The sequence below is a fragment of the Gymnoscopelus braueri genome, assembly GCF_963280865.1.
Source record: "Gymnoscopelus braueri genome assembly, chromosome: 11".
Taxonomy (NCBI): domain Eukaryota; kingdom Metazoa; phylum Chordata; class Actinopteri; order Myctophiformes; family Myctophidae; genus Gymnoscopelus; species Gymnoscopelus braueri.
Window position 1 is genome coordinate 20,207,529 of NC_137613.1, and position 23,035 is coordinate 20,230,563.

The following is a 23,035-nucleotide window of genomic DNA, read 5'->3' on the forward strand; positions in this document are numbered from 1 at the left end:
GCCATCATATTGTCCTTATTTTTTGTGTTTATGGCATGAGTAGTGACCTTGAATTCAGGAAATATGAATCAGGTTGATGTAATGGCAGCCATAGACTGTATGAGCATGTTAGTCTGATACTTGCCTGCTAAATGCATCAAGATAATTGTAAGAACACAGAGAAAGGATTAAACACATTTTCTATGTCAATATGGATTGTATTGTACATATTGTTTCTATAGTCTATGATAACCATCAGCACATCAAAAATTTGATATTGTCCTTACAGTTAAAAGGTATGGTTTCTTCATGACACCGTACAAAGCACCTCTGTCATTTGCTTTTTTATACAAGACAGATAAAAGACAAAAAAGACAATATGATAAGATTTATTTTAATATGTATACAGAAAACCCCAAATTATAATTTTGTCAAGGTTTCAGCCCTATCCGACCCATTGACTTCCTTTATAATTACATATGTGAAAATAACATGCATGGAGGTACTATTGGCAGCATACACAATAAATAATTTGTTTTCTTGAGATAAAAAATATAGGCTTACATAAAAATAAAAATAACAAATTATCAATAAATAAATTATAATAACAATTGTGCAGGAGAGATTGAAGAAACCCAGGTTATATTATAAGAGTCATACCATCATACAAAGTAACACAATGTGAACATGAAAACTAAAAGTAAGGTTCAGGCAGGCCTGACAAACAAAATACTGGTGAATCTACTGTATAGTCAATATTCACAAGAGCAGGTATGAATTATTTATGTTTTATGAAACAAATGCTATATCAGTGGTTCTAAAACTTTTTCATGTCAAGGACCCCCAAAATGATATGTATTTATGTTTTAATAAACAGATTACAAACACGTTTTAATGTGCAATTTACTGTGCATCAAATGCTTTAATATAGCCTCTATGAAATAGGACAGAAAATATGCTATCCATGAACCCCCTTTGTATGAAATGGTGTGTGTCTATTTCATTATTATGCAATGGTGATGATACATACTATGTGATAAAAAAAAGTTTAGATAAGTACTCAAATGAACTGTGCATTAGACACATGTCCTCTCAACACTGCCAGAGTCTGCTTGTTTCTCACAAATGTATTTGTATGGTTTGTCACAGAATGCATCAAACCAAGTAGATTCTGAATCTACCTGTAGTAGAGCATACTTCTCCCCCATTATTCCACAATCTTCACCCTCAGGATGCGTATTGCTGTCTCCCCTCCAGTTATCAGGCTCATCCTTACTCCAGAAACTACATAGATCACAGAGATTTGTAAATTATTACTTAACACCAAGCAAGCAGATTTAATTCATGAGAGCAAAGTTTACATTAATGAGACCTGAAATGTGTGGAAAAACAGTCAAACCTTTCATTCAGTGGGGAGCCATCTACCCAAACCCATTGGCCCTCTTCCTTTGAATCGGTCAGTCCAATCCAGAACTTGTCTTCAGCTTCAGCCATTTTTTGCATGAGTTTTCCTTGTAGGAATATCTGAATATAAAATTGTGATCTAAATTAGAATGCTGTAATTGAATTCTGTATTGGAACTCTGTATCATCATTAGATGTTAAAACACATCTATAAGAATGAGGATGTATTATATAGGACAACAGTATAAAGTACAGCTCCAAATCATTGATCCCATCTTACCTGTTCGAATTTACTGTCTATTTTAACGAGGTCTGCTCCTTCACGTATGCAGTCATTCCTGCTCTGCTTCCAAGTGTATTTGTTAGAGGAGAACCGGTAACACTTTCTTCTCCGAGACTCCCAGCCTTGTGCACATGGTTTGGTACATGTTTGTCCTTTAAGAGATTTAGGGGGAAAGTTGAAAACATTGAGATTATTCAGTGTATGTTTTTACTATACACATTATTGATCAATATATTATACACAGTAGCTTGCTGTTCAGTTGTCTCTGACCTCTTATCAAAATATCTGAGTTGCTCAGAATGTATTTTTTACTAATTAAATTAATTCAACTTCGTATGCCCTTTGCTCTTAAAAAAACAGAAAAAAAGGAAAGCAAAGACTTTTTAACCAACATTGTCTCACTACTCACATACAGTAGTTGAGCAGAAAAGTGATTTTCTTAATGAAATTGTACATGACTATTTGGATTTTTTTGGGGTTACTTTACTATTCTACTAAAGCAAAATATTCTATCCCATGTGTATTCTGTCTCAACCTGGTGATATTCTTGAGTTAATTTAGTTCCTCTATCACCTTTTTGGAGTTTTTCTTCAGTGTCTAAATGTTTACTATTGTGAAGAATGAAGACTGATTCTGCTCATCTAATTTCATCAGCTATTTAACAAATTCAATTCAAACTCATATGCCCTTTGATCTTACCTGTGAGATTCTTCTTAAGCGCATTGTTCTCACTCATCATCATTCGTAGCTTTTCTTTGGTTTGCACATCTGTATAATCTGTTTAACAAAAAGGCCTGCTTGAAGATCAAACTATATTACATAACAATTTAAACAACACATCATGTTGTGTTACTTGTAAATGATATCAATGTTCCAAAATTATTACTGAGAGACTAATGGCTGTTTTATACTGGTAAGACAAATGTCTAACAGCGTAGATTGACTAAAATGATGGATTCTCAGGTGAGAATCTGACACAGAGAGGTCTTTCAAATATAAACTAAAAGTTAAAAAGGAGTGGTGAATCACTGATTAATATTAAAGGTATAGTTCACCCCCAAAATAAAATATTTTCTATCGATTAGTCACCCCATGGAGACTTGAATTCATGGATATTTTTTAGTTTTTGTCGCATTCCAAAGCCAATAATTGTGTAGCCAATAATATGTATGGCTTAGGAATGCGACAAAAACAAAAAAAATATCCATGAATTCAAGTCTCCATGGGGTGACTAATCGATAGAAAAAAGTAATTTTATGGGTGAACTATCCCTTTAAGTTGCTTTACGTACAGTTACATTAAAGGAGCACTTCACCCATTCAACCTTATCTTCATGTATTTGCATATAGTATACACAAGAAGTCCATATACTCACATTGAACTCGCACAACAATGACTACGGCCAACAGAAGCACACAGAGAAAGCCCAGGACCATTCTTATTGGATCACAACCACCTGAGGTAACCTTTGCTGGTTGTTGAGACACAGAATGATCATCTTTTGAACACATAGAATGTGAAGAATTAGAGTTACAAGGGCATTTCATTATATTTGATTTGTTATAGCAGTGAGTAGTTGTGTTGTGTTTTTTCATAGAAGGGGAATCACACGCGGTTCTGTTGGCAGATATGTGTTGCTCTCTAGGCATGGACACCATACCATCTCTGGAAACACCCCATGATTCATTGTGTTTAAGCAGCACTATGTAGTTTTTTTTTTAATTAATAAAATGTCATGTTGTCAAATCTGTATGGTAGAGTATGTTAATACAACATAACTTGGTGTGGTCGTATTTTGTCTCCCTGCTCTTCTATTGAGACATTTAGATCGTGTCAAAGGTCATGTCTCAGCTAGACACAGGATCTGACACAAATTTTTACCTGATGGTTAATATTCAGTTTATCCCCTGAGCAAGCAGGCAGGCTCTATTAGCTCAATGGTAAAAATGTCAGCAGTTACGCAGCTAGGAAATCGGGTTCAAATCCGGGGTAGAAGAGGAAAGTTACATACTGTATTGCAGCTTTAAGCATTGTATTATTTTCAGTACTGTATGTATCTATCCACACTGTAGGCATTGGTCTTATTGGAAAGCCACCTTCTTCAGTGAACGTCCTAGTTTACTCATTTGCTGTCACTTCTCAGCACATTTGATTTCCACACATAAAAAGCCCCGAATACATCAGGACACACAAACCACAAATATATGTACAGTAATGTATTATAATATTAATGTCAGGACATGTAAGAACATAACACTTTCAAATGTGCATAGTCAAAACATTTACACTTACTCTTACTATTAAATGTTGATCTTCCTAATCTTAAAAGGATGAATCTTACGGGACGATTTTCCTATCACCTTTATGTGGTGGTTTGATTGGTCCATGGTAGTAGGATATTTTCCACATATTAGCATAACATATTGACAGTGTACTGTCTGTACAGTGATAAATAAAGCTTATAATATGTATGTGTTCTCTGTTGCTCCTGTTTTTTGTTGTAGTTTTTTTTACAATTCCAGCAATCAACCCCAATGAAACACTTTGAGTCAATCAAACAATGATTCATATTTCAGACTTACCGTCTCTTTCTGCAGTGACTTCAGAGCTGTTGACATAAACAGAGTGTGCCATGCTTCCTTCAGACATTGATGAGTTGCATGAACATCACCAGTCTGGAGCTGATGACTGAGTATCAGTACATATACTACAATGATACTGGTCATGTGGTATAAAGACGATGTTGGGGAGGAGGTTACTTTCAAAATGTAATCTACAGTATTACATATGACTTACAATTAACCCATTAGACCTGAGGCCGATACTACAAATGTCTTCTTCTAAATGTTGCTATATCAGTGGTTCTCAAACTTTTTCATGTCAAGGACCCCCAAAATGATACGTATTTGCCTGCCGACCCCCATCTCAAAATATTTTGTTCCAGGGACCGCCAGAAGCAAAGATTTGAGTTGAAAATGTTTTACAGAAGATTAAAAAAAAAAAAAAAAAGATCTACAAGCTCATAGTGCAGCACAAAGTGACGCGCTATGAGCATGTATCTACTATTTTAGAATAGCCAAAGAAATCTAAAACGACACAGATGCTTTCCCAGTTTTAATGGCAAAAAGTTTTATTTGATTACTTGACTTACTCCTTCACAATAATTGTTAGCGTTAACTCATTCACTGCTAGAATAAAAAAATAAATCAATCATCCACTGCCAGCGATTTTCTTACCTTTTTCAAGTAGTCACAGAATATTTATCTCCATTATGTAAATAAATAAAATTGCAACTAAATAAGGTTGCAAAAGTAATCAAATGGACCATTATGGGACCATTCTGATCTTATCTTATTATTACTTTCAGAGCTATGTTATGCATTCATTCCATTACTTTTGCTTTACTAGACACACTCAAATAATGAAATGCAAAAGACTAGGCATTATGGTACATACATGGTAGGCTAACTTGAATAGAGAAGAATAATGTTACTTATATTTAAATGTTAATTTAACATCCCAACCAATATACTTAGTTGTACAATGAATAGTGAAAATAGCCGATATACAAGCTCATATCACATGGCGTTTGAAACATTGACATTTGACATTTTGTAATTTTTGTTATGTTTTTTATTTTTATTATGCCCGACATGCATGCCCAAAACAGGAATGTTTGAAAGAGAAAGAAGCAAGCACTCATCAGACGAGTAGTTCAGCGTACGTGTGTATTGGGTGCATGGTTCAGGCAGAAACAGTTTCTTAGAAAACAAAACAGGAATGTCACAACACAAACATCTCAGAAGCCACATCCTGGTGATAGACTAACTTCCTTTTTCATTGTCTCCGCCAGGCCGAAGGTGTGGCAGAGACTATGTTTTGCACCCTGTCTGTCTGTCTGTCCGTCCGTCCGTGTGTCCGTGTGTCCGTCTGTCTGCAAGCAGCTAATCTCCGGCACCGTTGGCCCGATTGCAGCGAAACTGTGCTCGCACACTCCCTGGGTGCCAGAGCAGAACCTCTGCCCCAAATTCTTCAGATCGGCCTGTTATAGCGCCACCAGGAGGCCGATTTTTTCTTACCAATTTTTTTGATATTATTCCTACAGACAGTACACAGTATCTCTATAGTCATGTGATCAAGATGGATCAGTCATATCTTTCATTTTCCATCCTGATTTGCTAACATTGGCTTCCAAAGTTTGCAGGATTGGTCAGTTTTGAACAAAATGCCCCTAATCATGAAAGCAGCATGCGATGTCTGTGAAATTTTGCATGCACATTCCCACCAGGCAGAGGAAGAAATGCCACCCTTTTCACATTGGCCTGTTATAGCGCCATCAGCAGGTCGATTTTTGCAAAAAAAAGATTTGGAACAAAATGCCTCAATGAAAGGCCTAGGAAGAAATGGCACCCTTTTCACATTTGCCTATTATAGTGCCACCGGGAGGCCACAATAACCTACCTGACCTGGTGGAGACCTCTAGTTACTGTGCATGAATTTGTTTGAAGCTTAAAAACTGAGAGACGGAGAGATTCTTAAAATAAAGATTCTCAAACTTGTCTTAAACAAAGAGTTACATTTTGGGTGAATCACTTATTAATATTAACTACCTTTATGTACAGTAAAGTATTAGGACTGCCAAAGCCAATAATCAATGGTTTTTAATATATATAATCAATAATCAATCGTTTTAGTAAAGAATTGATTTTCTTATTTTTTATTATTTTTTATACAGTTGCAAGAATAACAAAAATAGCAGAGCCACAAGTTCTCAACACTTGCAGAGCAACACCATTGTACAACTAAGTTTAAAATAAGTTAATAATCATTTTATTTAAAAAAAATGTTTACTTGGGTTTTCGTTTGTTTGTTTGGGATTTTTAATAGAAGGGAAGGCACAGGGTAGAATTTTCTGTTGACAGAGATATCAATAATCTATTTGAATTAAAATAATTGATTTTGTGGGAAAGATTTAAAAAATTTCTCTTTAAATTTTCCTTAAAGAATAGTGAAAATAGCTGTGAAAATCTACAAGTTCACAATGCATCGGGATATGATGCGTTGTGAGCTTGCAATTTTGGGCGACGCGGCTGTACGGCTAATTATAGAACAGGTCAAGTGTCAATTTAGTTGATTATTAAAAAAAATTAATTTGTTTGCGTCAATTCATTGAGACATAAAAAATTTAACACATTTATGACTTTATGCTTTTAGGCATCTTTCACAGCCACCTTCTTCCAGGGAACTTCCTCTTTTTTACTTCTTGTTTCACACATTTGCTGTCACTTTTCAGCATATTTGAAGTCACAACATAAATAACAGAATAACAAATACATTAGCTCATCATCACATGCAAACCACATTACTGAGTCAACTGTAATGTATGTACAATAACGGATTGTTCCTCCAAACAAGTTCCTTTATTTGTTAGCTCTCTTTCTTGATTATAAGCATGAATTAAATTACAAAATGTTATGTTCCATACTGGGTGGTAATGGTTTGACTTTAAATAATTGAATTTAAAGTGACACTATCACAATTGTGACCTACTGCCACAATCTCTATATTTATTGTAGGGCTAATGTTCCATATCCAGCCATAACACTGAGCTGTCTTCTGTGTGTCTCATCAAAGGCCATCAAAGTTGTACTGAAAGGTTTACTCCAGTGGTGTCAGTGGGTTAAATCTATGTGAAAACTACAACCCATACTTCATGGTTTTAACCACTGCCCTTATCGGGGTCATGACATCGTCCTTGTTTGCTGTTTTTATGGCAAAATAGTGACCTTGAATTCAGAAAATATGAATCAGATTGATGTAATGGCAGCCATAGACTGTTTGAGCATGCAAGGCTGATACTTGCCTGCAAAATGCAAAAAGGAGATTGTAGGAACATCAAGAAAGGATAAAACACATTTTCTCTGTCAATTGATTGATTGATTGAATACTTTATTAACACATTTGTTATGAATACAGGTAGTAGACTACAGTCAAATGTTATGCTAAAAGGATAACACAAGGATAACAAAAAAAAGTTTTCATTGTGGTCCATTGTCCTCAATTCATCAGTAATACATCATTTATGATACATACAATACAAAACATATCTGTAAAAAATAAAAGCCTCAGTAGCATCAAAAGGTATATTTACATAGAAAGGAGGGGTGGGGCGGGGGGCAGAGGATGCTATTAGCAAGGTGTTCAAAGGTGTTAAAATAATCCCAATTATATTTTAAGGTCAGCCATTCTTTTAGGTTAGTTTTGAGTTTGGGTAGGGAGTCGAGATACAATTATGGATTGTATCGTAAATATTGTTTCTATAGTCTATGATAACGATCAGCACATCAAAAATGACTGTCCTTTAAGGTACATGTAAGGTATTGGTTTCTTATTGACAACGTACAAAGTACCTCTGTCATTAGCCTTTTCATACAAGACAGATAAAAGATAAAAAACAACAATATTAAAAGAAAGAAAATATATATATATAATTACAGAAAACCAAAAATTATTATTTAGACAAGGTTTCAGCCTGATCCGACCCATTGACTTCCATATTTACATAATGTGCAAATAACATGCATAAAATGCATTTGTTTTCTTGAGAAAAAAAATGCTCACTAACATGACAAGTTCACTAACATGACAATAAATGATTGATAATAATTGTGAAGGAGAGGTTGAAGAAACCCAGGTAAGCTTATAAGAGTCATACCATCATACAAAGTAACAAATAATGTGAACATGAAAAGTAAGGTTCAGTCAGGCCTGACAAACAAAATACTGGTGAATCTACTGTACAGTCAACATTCACAAGAGCATATATGAATTATTTAAGTTTTTTTTAAACTGTAAGCATAGCCATACAGTATATACTGACTGTTGCTGTCAATTTACCTATCAGATGAAATTTACAGTGCATCAGATGCTTTAATTTAGCCTCTATGAAATAGGACAGAAGATATTCTATCCATTAACCACCTACTTGTGTGTTAAATGTTGTGTCTGTTTAATTATTATGCAATGGTGATGATACAGTATATACAATGTGTTAAAAAAATTATATAAGTACTCAAATAAACTGTGCATTAGACGCATGTACTCTCAACCCTGCCAGTGTCTGCTTGTTTCTCACAGATGTATTTCTGTTGTTTGTCACAGAATACGTCAAACCAAGGAGATGTTGTACCATACTTCTCTCCCATTCTTACACAGTCTTCACCATCAGGATGTGTTCCAGTATTTGTGTTTCCTTTCCAGTCATCAGGTTCTCTGCCACTCCAGAAACTATGAGAGATTTGTATATGATTACATGATATCTGATCGAGCAAGCACATTTAATTTATGAGATGAGAGCAAAGTAGCATTAAACGTGTGGAAAAACAGTCAAACCTTTCAGTCAGTGGGGAGCCATCTACCCAAACCCATTGGCCCTCTTCCTTTGCATCGGTCAGTCCAATCCAGAACTTGTCTTCCGCTACAGGTATTTTTTGCATCAGTTTTCCTTCTAAGAATCTCTGAATATAAAATTGTGAGGAAACATTTAATGCTGTAAATGAATTCTTTATTGGAATACGGTACCATTACTACTGCTAAAACACATCTAAAAGAATGAGGATGTGACATGTGGGACAACAGTATAATGTACAGCTCTAAATCATTGATGCCATCTTACTTGTTCGGCTTTGCGGTCTATTTTAACCAGGTCCGCTCCTTCAATTATGCAGGCATTTCTGCTCTCATCCCAAGTGTGTTTGTTAGAGGAGAACCAGTAACACTTTCCTCCATAAGACTCCCAGCCTCTTGCACATGGTTTATTACATGTTGGTCCTTTAAAGAGATTTATGGGTAAAAGTTGAAAACTTAAAGAAATACTTCTGAACCTGAAATTGTATTATAATTTCCTTGGGGTTATCCAGTGTATGTTTTTACTATACACAGAAAACTGCACATTATTGAACTGCTGTTTACTTGTCTCTCATATACCTCACACAAACTGTCTGAGTAATCATTTAGTTAGTAGAACCTGGAATGTTACTGGTGTTTGAACAAGCAATCACTTCACTTATAACATTATGTTATTTCATGTCATCGTTTAAATAGAGAGCATCACTTTATCAATTATATAAGTGTGTATGATAATCCATTATTTACCCTTTGGTGGTTGAATATGCTCTGGGCAAGAAAACTGTTTTGCTTGGCAGGACCTCAGTTCCTTAATACTGTCTGTTAAAACAAGCAAAACAAAAATCTTTAGCCAACATTGTCTGTCGCTACTCTCATATAGTTTAGCTGAAAGGTAATGTTGATAGCATTGTTCTTGACTATTATGTTTTGAATTCTTTCTTGTTACAAAAAAATACCATTTACCTTTGTCCTTGTAATATATTATCTCCTAATTTAATGGAGGTAGAGATAGTGAGATCTTTGCTCTTCTTACCTGTGAGATTCTTTCGTATGGCTTCTTGGGTTTGTTTATCTGTATGTGTTTAACAAAAAATCCTTCTTGAAGTGCAAACATTTGTCAGAATTTGTCATAACATTTAATTCAAACTCATATCTGATCTTACCTTTGGTTTCTGAAAGACAAAAAGAAAGCATTCATCAGATGTGTTAATATTCTCTTCACAATACCATTAAAACCGGGAAAGCGTCTGTGTCATTTCAGATTTTAGCGTTGGCTATTCAAAAATAGCGGATATACAAGCTCACAGCGCGTCACTTCGTGCTGCGCTGCGAGCTTGTACATCTGCTATTTTTGACCATTTTTGAAAGATCTTGAAAGTTTGAGAACTACTGATTTAGTAGGCATTTGTAGAATCGGCCTCAGGTCTTAATGGGTTAATGGGAAAGTTTACAATTTACAGTTTAGGCATTTAGCAGACGCTCTTAATCCAGAGCGACTTACAGTAAGCAAGGACACAAGATAATACATCACAATACATCATAATACACATAATACATCAAATGCATAAAAATAGTCATTTAATAATTAAGTTATACATAGTAAACCAATAATCTAATAATAACTAATACATACGTAAACCAAGAACCTATCATCAGATACAAAGTACAATGTGTCTGCTGTCTCAGACCAGTGCTATTTGAGATCATTGTACTCTATCAGCTTTTTAGAGGGTTTCTTCAGTGTCTAAGTTTAATATTTGGATGATGAAGAATAAATAAATTCTGCTGGTCTAATTTCTTTAAATTAATTAATTAACCAATTTAATTAACTCAACTTCATATGCCCTTTGCTCTTAGCTGTGATATTCTTTTGTAGGTATTCTTTGTTTTATCTGTATTTTTCATAACATTTAATTCAAACTCATATCTGATCTTACCTGTGGGGTCTTTGGTTTGCATATCTGAAGAAAAGATAAACAGATAATATTCTCTTAACAATTAAAATAGATTAGACAAGAGAAAAAAAGGAAAGTAAAGAATGTTTAACCAACATTGTCTCACTATCCACATATACAGTTTAGCAGAGAAGTGATTTTCTTAATAGCATTGTACTTGACTATTACCATTTGGATATTTTACTGATACTTTTACTGTTGTGGAAAACAATAATGGACATTACTATTCTACTGTTAATAAAGTATCTAATAATTTAACAGGAAAGCTAAATGCTCTATGCCATGTGTAATTCTGTCGTAAACTGGTGATATTCTTGAGTTCATTTTGTTCCTCTATCACCTTTTGGGAGTTTTTCTTCAGTGTCTAGATCTTTACTATTGTGAATAATGAAGACATTCTGCCCGTCAAATTTGATCAGCTATTTAACAAATTCAATTCAAACTCCTATGCCTTCTGATCTTACCTGTGAGATTCTTCTTAAGCACATTGTTCTCATTTATCATCATTTGTAGCTTTTCTTTGGTTTGCACATCTGTATAATCTGTTGAACAAAAAGGCCTTTTTGAACCATTTTTCATAACAATTTAAACAACAAATCATGGCATGTTACCTGTAAATTATATAAATGTTCAAAAAGTATTACTGAGGGGCTAATGGCTGTTTTATACTGGTAAGACAAATGTCCAACAGCGTAGATTAGAAGATTCTCAAACTTGTCTTACAACTTTAACTAAAAGTTAAAAAGGAGTGGTGAATCACTGATTTATATTAAGTTGCTTTACGTGCAGTACATTAAAGGAGCACTTCACCCATTCAACCTTATCTTCATGTATATGTATTTGCATATAGTATACACAAGAAGTCCGTATACTCACACTGAACTCGTACAACAATGACTACGGCCAACAGAAGCACACAGAGAAAGCCCAGGACCATTCTTATTGGATCACAGCCACCTGAGGTAACCTTTGCTGGTTGTTGAGACACAGAATGATCATCTTTTGAACACATAGAATGTGAAGAATTAGTGTTACAAGAGCATTTCATTTAATTTAATTTGTCAATAGCAGTGAGTAGTTGGATTGTGTTTTTTCATAGAAGGGGAATCACACACGGTTCTGTTGGCAGATATGTGTACTCTCTAGGCAGGGACACTATACCATCTTTGGAAACTCATTGTGTTAAGCATTGTATTCTTTTCACTATTTTATCTATCCACACTCGGCACACTGCAGTGCAGGCTTTTGTCTTATTGGACATTCATTCATCTACACTCAAGTGTAATATGCCGGCTGCCAACAACAAGTTTAAAAGTATCATCAACAGACAGTAATGTTTAACACTTTCTACAGTAAGACATGATAGGCCATCAAATGTAAATGTCTGTGACTTTCTCTTTCAAAGCCACCCTCTTCAGTGAACCTCCTCTTTTCTTTTTCCTAGTTTGCACATTTGCTGTCACTTCTCAGCACATTTGATGTCCGCTCATAAAAATCCCCAAATACATCAGGTCACCATCACACAAACCACAAATACATGTACAGTAATGTATTATATTAATGTAAGGACATTATGTTAAAACCTAACACAACACTTTCAAATGTCCATAATCAAAACATTTACCATTACTCTCACTATTAAATGTTGATCTTCCGTAAAAACACTAACTCATTAATTGATATTTTGGGAGGACAAATCTTACGGGATGATTTTCCTATCACCTTTGTGTGGTTGTTTGATTGGCCCATGGGTAGTAGGATATTTTGACACATTAGCAATAGCATAACATATTGACAGCGTACAGTGATAAATACAGCTTATAATACTGTATCTCTTTCAAAACTGGTGTTTATATTTTGCTCTGTTGTTCTTTTTTAATTATTTACAATTCCAGCAATCAACCCCAATGAAACACTTCGACAAGTCAATCAAACAATGATTCATATTTCAGACTTACCATCGTCTCTTTCTGCAGTGTCTGCAGAGCTGTTGGCATAAACAGGGTGTGCCATGCTTCCTTCAGACATTGATGAGTTGCATGAACATCGCCAGTCTGGAACTGATGACTGAGTGTCAGTATATACTACTACATACATACATAGGCTATTCTGCAATGACACTGGTCATGTGGTATAAAGACGGTGTTGGGGAGGAGGTTACTTTCAAAATGTAATATACTATGACTCACAATTAACCCATTAAGCCCTGAGGACATTACTACAAATGTCTTCTAAATCCTAACAGTTTTCTGAAAAACCTATGTTGCTATATAAGTGGTGCTCAAACTTTTTCATATGAAGGACCCCAAAATTATATGTATTTGGGCGACAACCCCATCTCAAAATATTTTGTTCCAGGGACCCCCAGAATCAAAGATTTGAGTTAAAAATGTTATAAATATATGATATTCAAAGATTTACACACATTTTCACGATTTTTCTAAACTAGCAGATCTATAAGCTCATAGCGCACGAAGTGACGCGCTATTAAATGGACTGTTATGGGACCATTCTGATCTTATTATTACTTTCAGAGCCATGCAATGCATTCTATTACTTTTGCTTTACTAGACAGACACACTCAAATAATGAAATGCAGAAGACTAGGTATTATGGTACATGGTAGGCTAACTGGAATAGATAAGAATAATGTAATTGATATTTAAATGTTAATTTAACATCCCAACCAATATACTTAGTCGTACAATTAATAGTGAAATTAGCCGATACACAAGCTCATATCACATTGTGTTTGAAATGTTATGACATTTTAAATGTTTTTGAAATATTTTTTATTTTGATTTTGATTATGCCTGACATGCATGCCCAAAACAGGAATGTCACAAACATCTCAGAAGCCACATCCTGGTGGTAGACTAACTTCCTTTTTCTAGTTACTGTGCATGAATTTGTTAGAAGCTCAAAAAACTATAACAGAGAGATTCTTAAAATAAAGATTCTTAGAGTTAAGAGTTAACATTTTGACTTTTTTTTTAATGTGTGCAACACCGTTGTAGACTAAGTTTAGAATACAGTAATAATATATTTTTTCTACAAGTTCACAATGCATTGGGATATGACGCGTTGTGAGCTTACAATTTTGTGTGACACTGTTGTACGGCTAATTATAGAACAGGGCTTACGTGGTTAATTAGACTAATCATTTAGTCGATTATCAAAACATATTCGAATTTCTTCGCGTCAATTCATTGAGACATAAAAAAACACAACAAATGATCAAAGACAACATGCTTCTCGATTTTACAATTAATTGAAAAAGTAATCGATAGAATAATCGCTAAGAAAATAATCAATAGTTGCAGCCCTACTTCTAGGCAGAGACAATAAACCATTTCTGGAAACACTCCGTGGTTCATTGTGTTGAATATTATATTTATCTAATCACACTGGAGATTTTGGTGTTACTTGACATGCATTAATCTATTAATCTACACTCAAGTAGGCCTGTCATAATTATTACATAATCGCCTATTCGGATCATGTCGAAAAATGTTCATAGATTTTCAAAAATTTTAGAAATATCAGATCTACAAGCTGCAAAGTGTTGTGATGCGACACATGGTGAGCTTGAAGATCGGCTATTTCCAGTTTTTTTTTTGTATAAAGTTATTAAATATGTCAGTAATTTCTTTGTATATTATGGTTATTTGTCATATCTGCCCTGTGCATCTCCCAAGCCAAACAGAAATGTAATTTTTATTGATGTATTCCAGTGTTCAACGACAAAAACCCAATTAAATCGTTAATCGCAAATTAGTTGTGTAACAATTAATCGTCTTGTAAAATATCATAATCGTGACAGCCCTACACTACACTCAAGTGGAATATGCTGGCTGCCAACAGCCTGCATATATTTCATCAACAGACACAGTAACAAGGGACACAACAGGCCATCAAATTTGAATTTCTATGACTTTATGTTTTTAGGCCTCTTTCACAGCCACCTTCTTCCAGGCAACTTCCTCTTTTTAACTTCTTGGTTCACTCATTTGCTGTCACTTCTCAGCACATTTCAGAGTCACCACATAAATATAATAGCAAATACAGCAGCTCATCATCACACCCAAACCACATTACTGAGTCAGTTGAGTGTACTGTATGTACACTTTGCAAAAATCGATTGTTCCTCAAAACAAGTTCCTTTATTTGTTAGTTTTCTTTCTTGATTATAAGCATTAATTAAATGACAAAATGTTATGTTCCATGTTGGGCGGTAGTTGTTTGACTTTAAAGAATTGAATTTGAAGTGACACTATCACAATTGTGACCTACTACCACAATCTCTATATATGTATTGTAGGGCTAATGTTCCATATCCAGCCATACAACTGAGCTGTCTTCTGTGTGTCTCTGAAAGGCCATCAAAGTTGTGCTGAAAGGTTTACTCCTGTGATGTCAGTGGGGTCAAATCTATGAATGTGAAAACTACAACCCATACTTCATGATTTTTAGCCACTGCTTTTGGTGGCTATGACATTTGCCCTTATTTGCTGTGTTTATGGCAAAGTAGTGACCTTGAATTCAGGAAATATCCATCGGGTTGATGTAATGGCAACTATATACTGTATGAGCATGCAAGGCTGATGCTTGCTTGAAAAATGTATCAAGGAAATTGTAGGAACACCAAAAAAGGATAAAACACATTTTCTGTCAACTGATTGATTGATTGAATACTGTATTAGCAAATTTGTTAACATTACAGGTAGTAGACAACAGTCAAAGGTTATGCTAAAAGGATAACACAAAAAGTCCAGGGGCTTGTTTCCATTGTGGTCCATTGTACTCAATTCATCAGTAATACATAATTTATGATACATACAATACATATAAAAAAAAACTCAGTAGCATCAAAAGGTATATTTACAGAGAAATGAGGGGGGGGGGGGCGGGGGGCAGAGGACGCTATTACCAAGGTGTTCAAAGGTGTTGAATGAATCCCAATTGTATTTTAAGGTCAGCCATTCTTTTACGGTAGATTAGTTTTGAGTTTGGGTAGGGAGTTGAGATACAATATGTGTCGTAAATATTGTGTCTTTATAGTCTATGATAACCATCAGCACATAAAAAATGATAGTCCTTTAAGGTACAGATAAAAAGTATTGGTTTCTTATTGACACCGTTAACTCAGGGCGGTTTCAGACTGGATCCGTTTGAATCGAAGCGTTCCCGAGTACGCTTGGCTTCTCCCAGCTGGTCAGCATTCACACTGGCCAAAATCCTTTCGTACTCGACCATTTAATTTAGCAGTAATGGTAAATATGTGCCTCATGGGGGCGCTGTTGACTATGGGGCTTTGGAAGAGAGAATGTCATTCTCAGAAGAAAAGTCACTCTAGAGTGAATAATAATGTTTGACTGTGTTCCTGACGATGTCTTGAGTTATAATAACAACAGATCAACAATACACAACCAAAGCAGTGTGTGCACTGGTCTTTGAAACCTCGAAATGTAACGTCGTCTGTTAATATGATATTGGCGTCACGGACGCATCCTTGGTATGACGTCACGGACTAACCCTTGGTGTATTTATCCTTATAAATACGTTCGCCACACATGTGTTTTTTGTTTATTATTTTTCACGGCTCGTGCTACTCAAACACTAGCGGGATTATTATTTCTTGTCAACATTCAAGTAGAACAATGAGAAGGTATAACCCAGCTAAAATAATGCGTCATTATAACAAATATAAAAATGATATATGATTAGCAGTCCAGTCTGTCCACTTCCTTCTCTTGGTACGGATGGATTCACACTGCCGCGTTCCGTTCCCGACTCCGCAGCAATCGGACCCGAGACTACCTCCCCAGGTGGTTTCGAGTACGGTACGGTGATGCGTTACGGGGAACGGTTCGCTACGTTCACACTACCACAACATCTCCCATGTGGTCTGGAGTGCGCACCCGGGACCCGAGTGTGAAACGGCTCTCAGAGAGGTTGAAAAATGTATCAAATGGACCATTATGGGACCATTCTGATCTAATCTTATTATTACTTTCAGAGCCATGCAATGCATTCTATTACTTTTGCTTTACTAGACACACTCAAATAATGAAATGCAAAAGACATTATGGTACATGGTAGGCTAACTGGAATAGAGAAGAATCATGTTATTGATATTTAAATGTTAATTTAACATCCCAACCAATATACTTAGTCGTAAAATTAATAATGAAAATAGCCGACCATATACAAGCTCATTTCACATTGGGTTTGAAACTTTATGACATTTTGTAATTTTTTTACACCCAAAACAGGAATTTCACAACACAAACATCTCAGAAGCCACATCCTGGTGATATATTGACTTCCTGTTTCATTACTGTTCATGAATTTGTTAGAAGCTCAAAAAACTATAACAGAGAGATTCTTAAAATAAAGATTCTCAAACTTGTTTTCAACAAAGAGTTAACATTTTGAAATTTAGTTAATTATTAATATTAACTACCTTTATGTACACTAAACTATTAGGGCTCCCAAAGTTAATCAAACTCATCCATTTAATCGATGATAAAAACAAATACATTTGAATAAATAATTGATTTTAAAAATATATATATATATACAGTATACAGTAGCAAGAATATCAAAAATAACAGGGCCACAAGGTCACAACACTTGCAGAGCTTTCAGATTGGTTATTTTCTCTATTTTTTGTGCAACACCGTTGTAGGACTACGTTAAAATAAGGTAATAATCATTTATTTCATTTATTCATATTTCAGTTGTGTTTATACTTGGGTTTTTGTTTGTTTATTTGTTTGGGATTTTTAATAGAAGGTCTGTTGGCAGAGATGTGTTGCTTTCTATTAGGGAGCAACAGTTAATCAAACTAATAAATTTAATCAATTATTACAAAATATCAATAATCGATTTGAATTAAAATAATTGATTTTGTGGGAAAGATTTTAAATGTAACTTTTTCTCTTTAAATTTTCTTTAAAAAATAGTGAAAATAGCTATATCTACAAGTTCACAATGCATTTGGATAAGACACGTTGTGAGCTTGCAATTTTGTGTGACACTACTGTACGGCTAATTATAGAACAGAGCTTATGTGGTTAATTAGACTAATCGATTTAGTCGATTATCAAAATGTATTAGAATTTGTTCGCGTCAATTCATTGAGACAAATGATCAAAGACAACATGCTTCTCGATTTTACAATTATTGAAAAAGTAATCGATAGAATAATCGCTAAGAAAGTAATCAATAGTTGCAGCCCTACTTCTAGGCAGGGACAATAAACCATTTCAGGAAACATTCCGTGGTTCATTGTGTTGAATATTGTATTTATCTAATCACACTGGAGGTTTGGTGTTACTTCATATGCATTAATCTACACTTAAGTAGGCCTGACATAATTATTACATAATTGTATAATCAGAATTTGTTTTGATTATTATTCATTTAATTATTATAAATTATGTTTGCATAATCTATCATGGTAAAAAAAAAATATTTAAAAATATTGTGGAAATAGAAGATCTACAAGCTCACAACGCGTCACGATTCGACACATTGTGAGCTTGTAGATCGGCTATTTCCACTATTAATTATAAAGATATTAAATATGTCAGTCATTTCTTTGTATATTATGGTTATTAGTCATATGCCTTGTGCATCTTCAAAGCCAAACAGAAATTTTATTTGTATTCATATATTCCAGTGTTCAAAGATTATTTATTTTTTTAATCGTTAATCGCAAAATATTTGTGTAATAATTAATCGTCTTGCACAATTTCATAATCGTGACAGCCCTACTCTACACTCAAGTGGAATATGCAGGCTGCCAACAGGTTTTAAACTGTCATCAACAGACACAGTAACAAGGGACACAACAGGCCATCAAATTTGAATTTCTATGACTTTACGCTTTTAGGCGTCTTTCACAGCCACCTTCTTCCAGGGAACTTCCTCTTTTTTTTACTTCTTGGTTCACTCATTTGCTGTCACTTCTCAGCACATTTGAAGTCACCACATAAATAAAACAGCAAATACAGCAGCTCATCATCACGCCCAAACCACATTACTGAGTCAGTTGAGTGTACTGTATGTACACTTTGCAAAAATGGATTGTTCCTCAAAACAAGTTCCTTTATTTGTTAGCTTTATTTGATTATAAGCATTAATTTAATTACAAAATGTAATGTTCCATACTGGGCGGTAATTGTTTAACTTTAAAGAATTGAATTTAAAGTGACAACAATTGTGTCACAATTGTGACCTACAGTACTATCACAATCTCTATACATTTATTGCAGGGCTAATGTTCCATATCCAGCCATAAAACTGAGCTGTCTTCTTTGTGTCTCTGAAAGGCCATCAACGTTGTGCTGAAAGGTTTAGTCCAGTGATGTCAGTAGGGTAAATATGAATGTGTAAAACTGCAACCCATACTTCATGTTTTTTAGCCACTGCCCTTGGTGGCCATGACATGTCCGTTTATGGCAAAGTAGTGACCTTGAATTCAGGAAATATTAACTGGGTTGATGTAATGGCAGCCATAGACTGTATGAGCATGTCAGTCTGATACTTGCTTGACAAAAAAGTATCAAGGAAATTGTATGAACACCAAAAAAGGAGAAAACACATTTCTGTCAATTGATTGATTGATTGATTAGATACTTTATTAACAGTTTTTGTTAACAGTACAGGTAGCAGACTACAGTCAAAGCTTATGCTTAAAGGATAACACAAAAAGCCCAGGGTCTTGTTTCCATTGTGGTCCATTGTCCTCAATTCATCAGTAATACATCATTTATGATACATACAATACAATACATATTTGTAAAACTTTTTTTTTTTAAACTCAGTAGCATCAAAAGGTATATTTACAGAGAAAGGAGGGGTGGGGGCAGGGGGCAGAGGATGCTATTACCAAGGTGTTCAAAGGTGTTGAATGAATCCCAATTGTTTTTTAAGGTCACCCATTCTTTTATGGTAGGTTAGTTTTGAGTTTGGCTAGGGAGTCGAGATACAATATTGATTGTATCGTAAATATTGTGTCTTTATAGTCTATGTATGACAACCATCAGCACATCAAAAATTTCCTTTAAGGTACAGATAAAAAAGTATTGTTTCTTATTGACACCGTACAAAGTACTTCTGTCATTTGCTTTTTTAAAAGGCAGATGAAAGACAAAAAAGAACAGTATGAAAAGAAAAAAATATGTATATATATTATTTACAGAAAACCCCAAATTATAATTTAGGCAAGGTTTCAGCCTGATCCCACCCATTGACTTCCATATTTACATAATGTGCAAATAATATGCACAAGAAATAATTAGTTTTTTTTAGATAAAAAAATATATAGTACAAGTACAATAACATGACAATAAATGAATGATAATAATTGTGAAGGAGAGGTTGAAGAATCCCAGGTAAGCTTATAAGAGTCATACCATGATACAAAGTAACAAATAATGTGAACATGAAAAGTAAGGTTCAGGCAAAACGGACAAACAAAAGACTGGTGAATCTACTGTACAGTCAACATTAAAAAGAGCATATATGAATTCTTTAAGTTTTATGAAACTGTAAGCGTAGCCATACAGTATACTGACTGTTGCTGTCAATTTACCTATCAGATAAACAGGGTATCCTTAAATTATTCTAGTCACTAATGATAAACAGATATGTAGATTTTTGTGAAATTTGCTGTGCTTCAAATGCTTTAATTTAGCCTCTATGAAATAAGACAGAAGATATTCTATCCATTAACCACCTACTTGCATGTTAAATGTTGTGTGTGTCTGTTTAATTGTTATGCATTGGTGATGATACAGTATATACAATGTGTTAAAAAGTTTAGATAAGTACTCAAATTAACTATTAGACGCATGTACTCACAACCGTGCCAGTGTCTGGTTGTTTCTCACAAATGTATCTGTGTGGATCGCTACAGAATGCATCCAACCAAGGAGATTTGGAACCATACTTCTCCCCCATTCTTCCACAGTTTTCACCACCAGGACGCTGATCGTTATTTCCCTTCCAGTTATCGGGCTCCCCCTCCTTCCAGAAACTATAGATCACAGAGATTTGTAAATTACTACATAACACCAAGCAGGCAGATTTAATTATGAAATGAGAGCAAAGTCTACATTAATAAAACCTGAAATGAGTGGAAAAACAGTGAAACCTTTCATAATCAGTCAGTGGGGAGCCGTCTGCCCAAACCCATTGGCCCTCAATATTTGAATCGGTCAGTCCAATCCAGAACTTGTCTTCAGGCGCAGCCATTCTTTCCATCAGTTTTCCTTGTAAGAATTTCTGAATATAGAATTGTGATGAACATTTTAATGGCGTAAATGAATTCTGTATTGGAACACGGTACCATTACTACTGCTAAAACACATCTAAAAGAATGAGGACGTAACATGTTGGAAAACAGTATAATGTACAGCTCTAACATCATTGACCCCATCTTACCTGTTCGGCTCTACTGTCTATTTTAACCAGGTCCGCTTGATTATTATTTATGCAGTCATTCCTGCTCTGATCCCAAGTGTATTTGTAAAATGAGAACCAGTAACACTTTCCTCCATAAGACTCCCAGTCTGTTGCACATGGTTTGGGACATGTTGCTCCTTTAAAGAGATTTAGGGGTAAAAGTTGAAGAAATACTTCTGAATCTGAAATGTAATTATAATTTCCTAGGGATGTTTTTACTATACACAGAAAACTGCACATTATTGACACAGAATAAACTGCTGTTTACTTGTCTCTCATATATTACTGTCTCAGTAATCATTTAGTTAGTAGACCCTGGAATGTTACTGGTGTTTGAAGAAGCGATCACTTCACTTATAAGAACATGTTATTTATTTCATGTCATTGTTTAAATTGAGAGCATCACTTTATCAATTACTGTATATAAATGTGTATGAGAATCCATTATTTACCGTTTGGTAGTTGATTACACGGTGGGCAAGAAAACCTTTCTGCTTGGCCTTGGCAGGACGTTAGTTTCGTATTACAGTCTGTTAAAACAAGCAAAACAAAAATCATTAACCAACATTGTCTGTCGCTACTCTCATATAATTTAGCTGAAAGGTAATGTTGATAGCATTGTTCTTGACTAGTATGATTTGGCTATTATGATATTTTCTTGTTACTTTTACTTTTAATGTTATGGAAAACAATAAAATACCATTTACTGTCTCCTTGTAATACATCATCTCCTAATTTAATAGGAAAGTACAATGTGTCTGCTGTCTCAGACCAATGATATTTGAGATCATTGTGCTCCTCCATCAGCTTTTTAGAGGGTTCCTTCAGTGTCTAAATGTTTAATATTTTTTATTAAGAATAAATACATTCTGCTGGTCTAATTTCTTCAAATTAAGTATTTAACAAATTAAATTAACTCAACTTCATATGCCCTTTGCTCTTACCTGTGAGACTCTGTCGTTGGGCTTCTATGGTTTGTTTATCTGTATTTGTTTAACAAAAAAATCCTTCTTGAAGTTCAAACATTTGTCAGATATTTCATTTGTCATTACATTTAATTCAAACTCATATCTGATCTTACCTTTGGTTTGCATATCTGAAAGACAAAAAAAACAAAACATCAAATGTGTTAATATTCTCTTAACAATACCCATTAAAACCGGGAAAGTCATTTCAGATAGCGTTGGCTATTCAAAAATAGCAGATATACTGTACAAGCTCACAGTGTGTCACTTTGTGCCGCACTGCGAGCTTGTACATCTGCTATTTTTTAAATTAATGTTAATAGGAAAGTGCAACGTGTCTGCTGTCTCAGACCAGTGATATTTGAGATCATTGTGCTCCTCTATCAGCCCTTAGAGGGTTTCTTCAGTGTTTAAATGTTTAATATTTTGGTGAAGAATAAATCAATTCTGCTGGTCTAATTTCTTAAAATCAATGTATTATTTAATAAATTAAATTAACTCAACTTCATATGCCCTTTGCTCTTACCTGTGAGAGTCTTTTGTAGGTCCTTATTTTGTATATCTGTT

General features: G+C 34.6%; 3 protein-coding genes across 7 annotated transcripts in view; all 3 read right to left on the reverse strand.

Annotated features, from left to right (window-relative positions):
• Positions 1-359: 359 nt before the first annotated feature.
• LOC308094760 (asialoglycoprotein receptor 1-like) overlaps positions 360-23,035 on the reverse strand; it is a 44,765-nt gene continuing 22,089 nt past the window's right edge. For 3 of the 5 annotated variants that reach the window (XM_080441579.1, XM_080441577.1, XM_080441578.1), the window contains exons 13-19: positions 22,995-23,030; positions 22,585-22,599; positions 22,448-22,486; positions 21,956-22,033; positions 21,483-21,640; positions 21,193-21,323; positions 360-1,263 (exon numbers count right to left, since the gene is read on the reverse strand). In XM_080441579.1, coding sequence (XP_080297705.1) covers positions 1,056-1,263; positions 21,193-21,323; positions 21,483-21,640; positions 21,956-22,033; positions 22,448-22,486; positions 22,585-22,599; positions 22,995-23,030 — 665 coding nt within the window. In that variant the 3' untranslated portion in view covers positions 360-1,055. Of the gene's footprint in view, positions 1,264-19,662; positions 21,076-21,192; positions 21,324-21,482; positions 21,641-21,955; positions 22,034-22,447; positions 22,487-22,584; positions 22,600-22,994; positions 23,031-23,035 lie in introns of those variants that run through there. The other 2 variants (XM_080441580.1, XM_080441581.1) reach the window with 2 other exon arrangements.
• LOC308094763 (hepatic lectin-like) lies at positions 7,609-10,241 on the reverse strand. Its single transcript, XM_080441584.1, has 6 exons — positions 10,236-10,241; positions 10,106-10,144; positions 9,820-9,891; positions 9,341-9,495; positions 9,058-9,182; positions 7,609-8,952 (listed from the first exon to the last, which is right to left on the reverse strand). Exons 5-6 carry the CDS (start codon positions 9,159-9,161, stop codon positions 8,754-8,756), a joined length of 303 nt encoding a protein of 100 aa, XP_080297710.1. The 5' UTR covers positions 9,162-9,182; positions 9,341-9,495; positions 9,820-9,891; positions 10,106-10,144; positions 10,236-10,241; the 3' UTR covers positions 7,609-8,753.
• LOC308094762 (uncharacterized protein) lies at positions 10,739-13,099 on the reverse strand. Its single transcript, XM_080441583.1, has 4 exons — positions 12,986-13,099; positions 11,904-12,026; positions 11,492-11,569; positions 10,739-11,033 (listed from the first exon to the last, which is right to left on the reverse strand). The coding sequence occupies exons 1-4, from the start codon at positions 13,053-13,055 to the stop codon at positions 10,909-10,911; spliced, it is 396 nt and encodes a 131-aa protein (XP_080297709.1). The 5' UTR covers positions 13,056-13,099; the 3' UTR covers positions 10,739-10,908.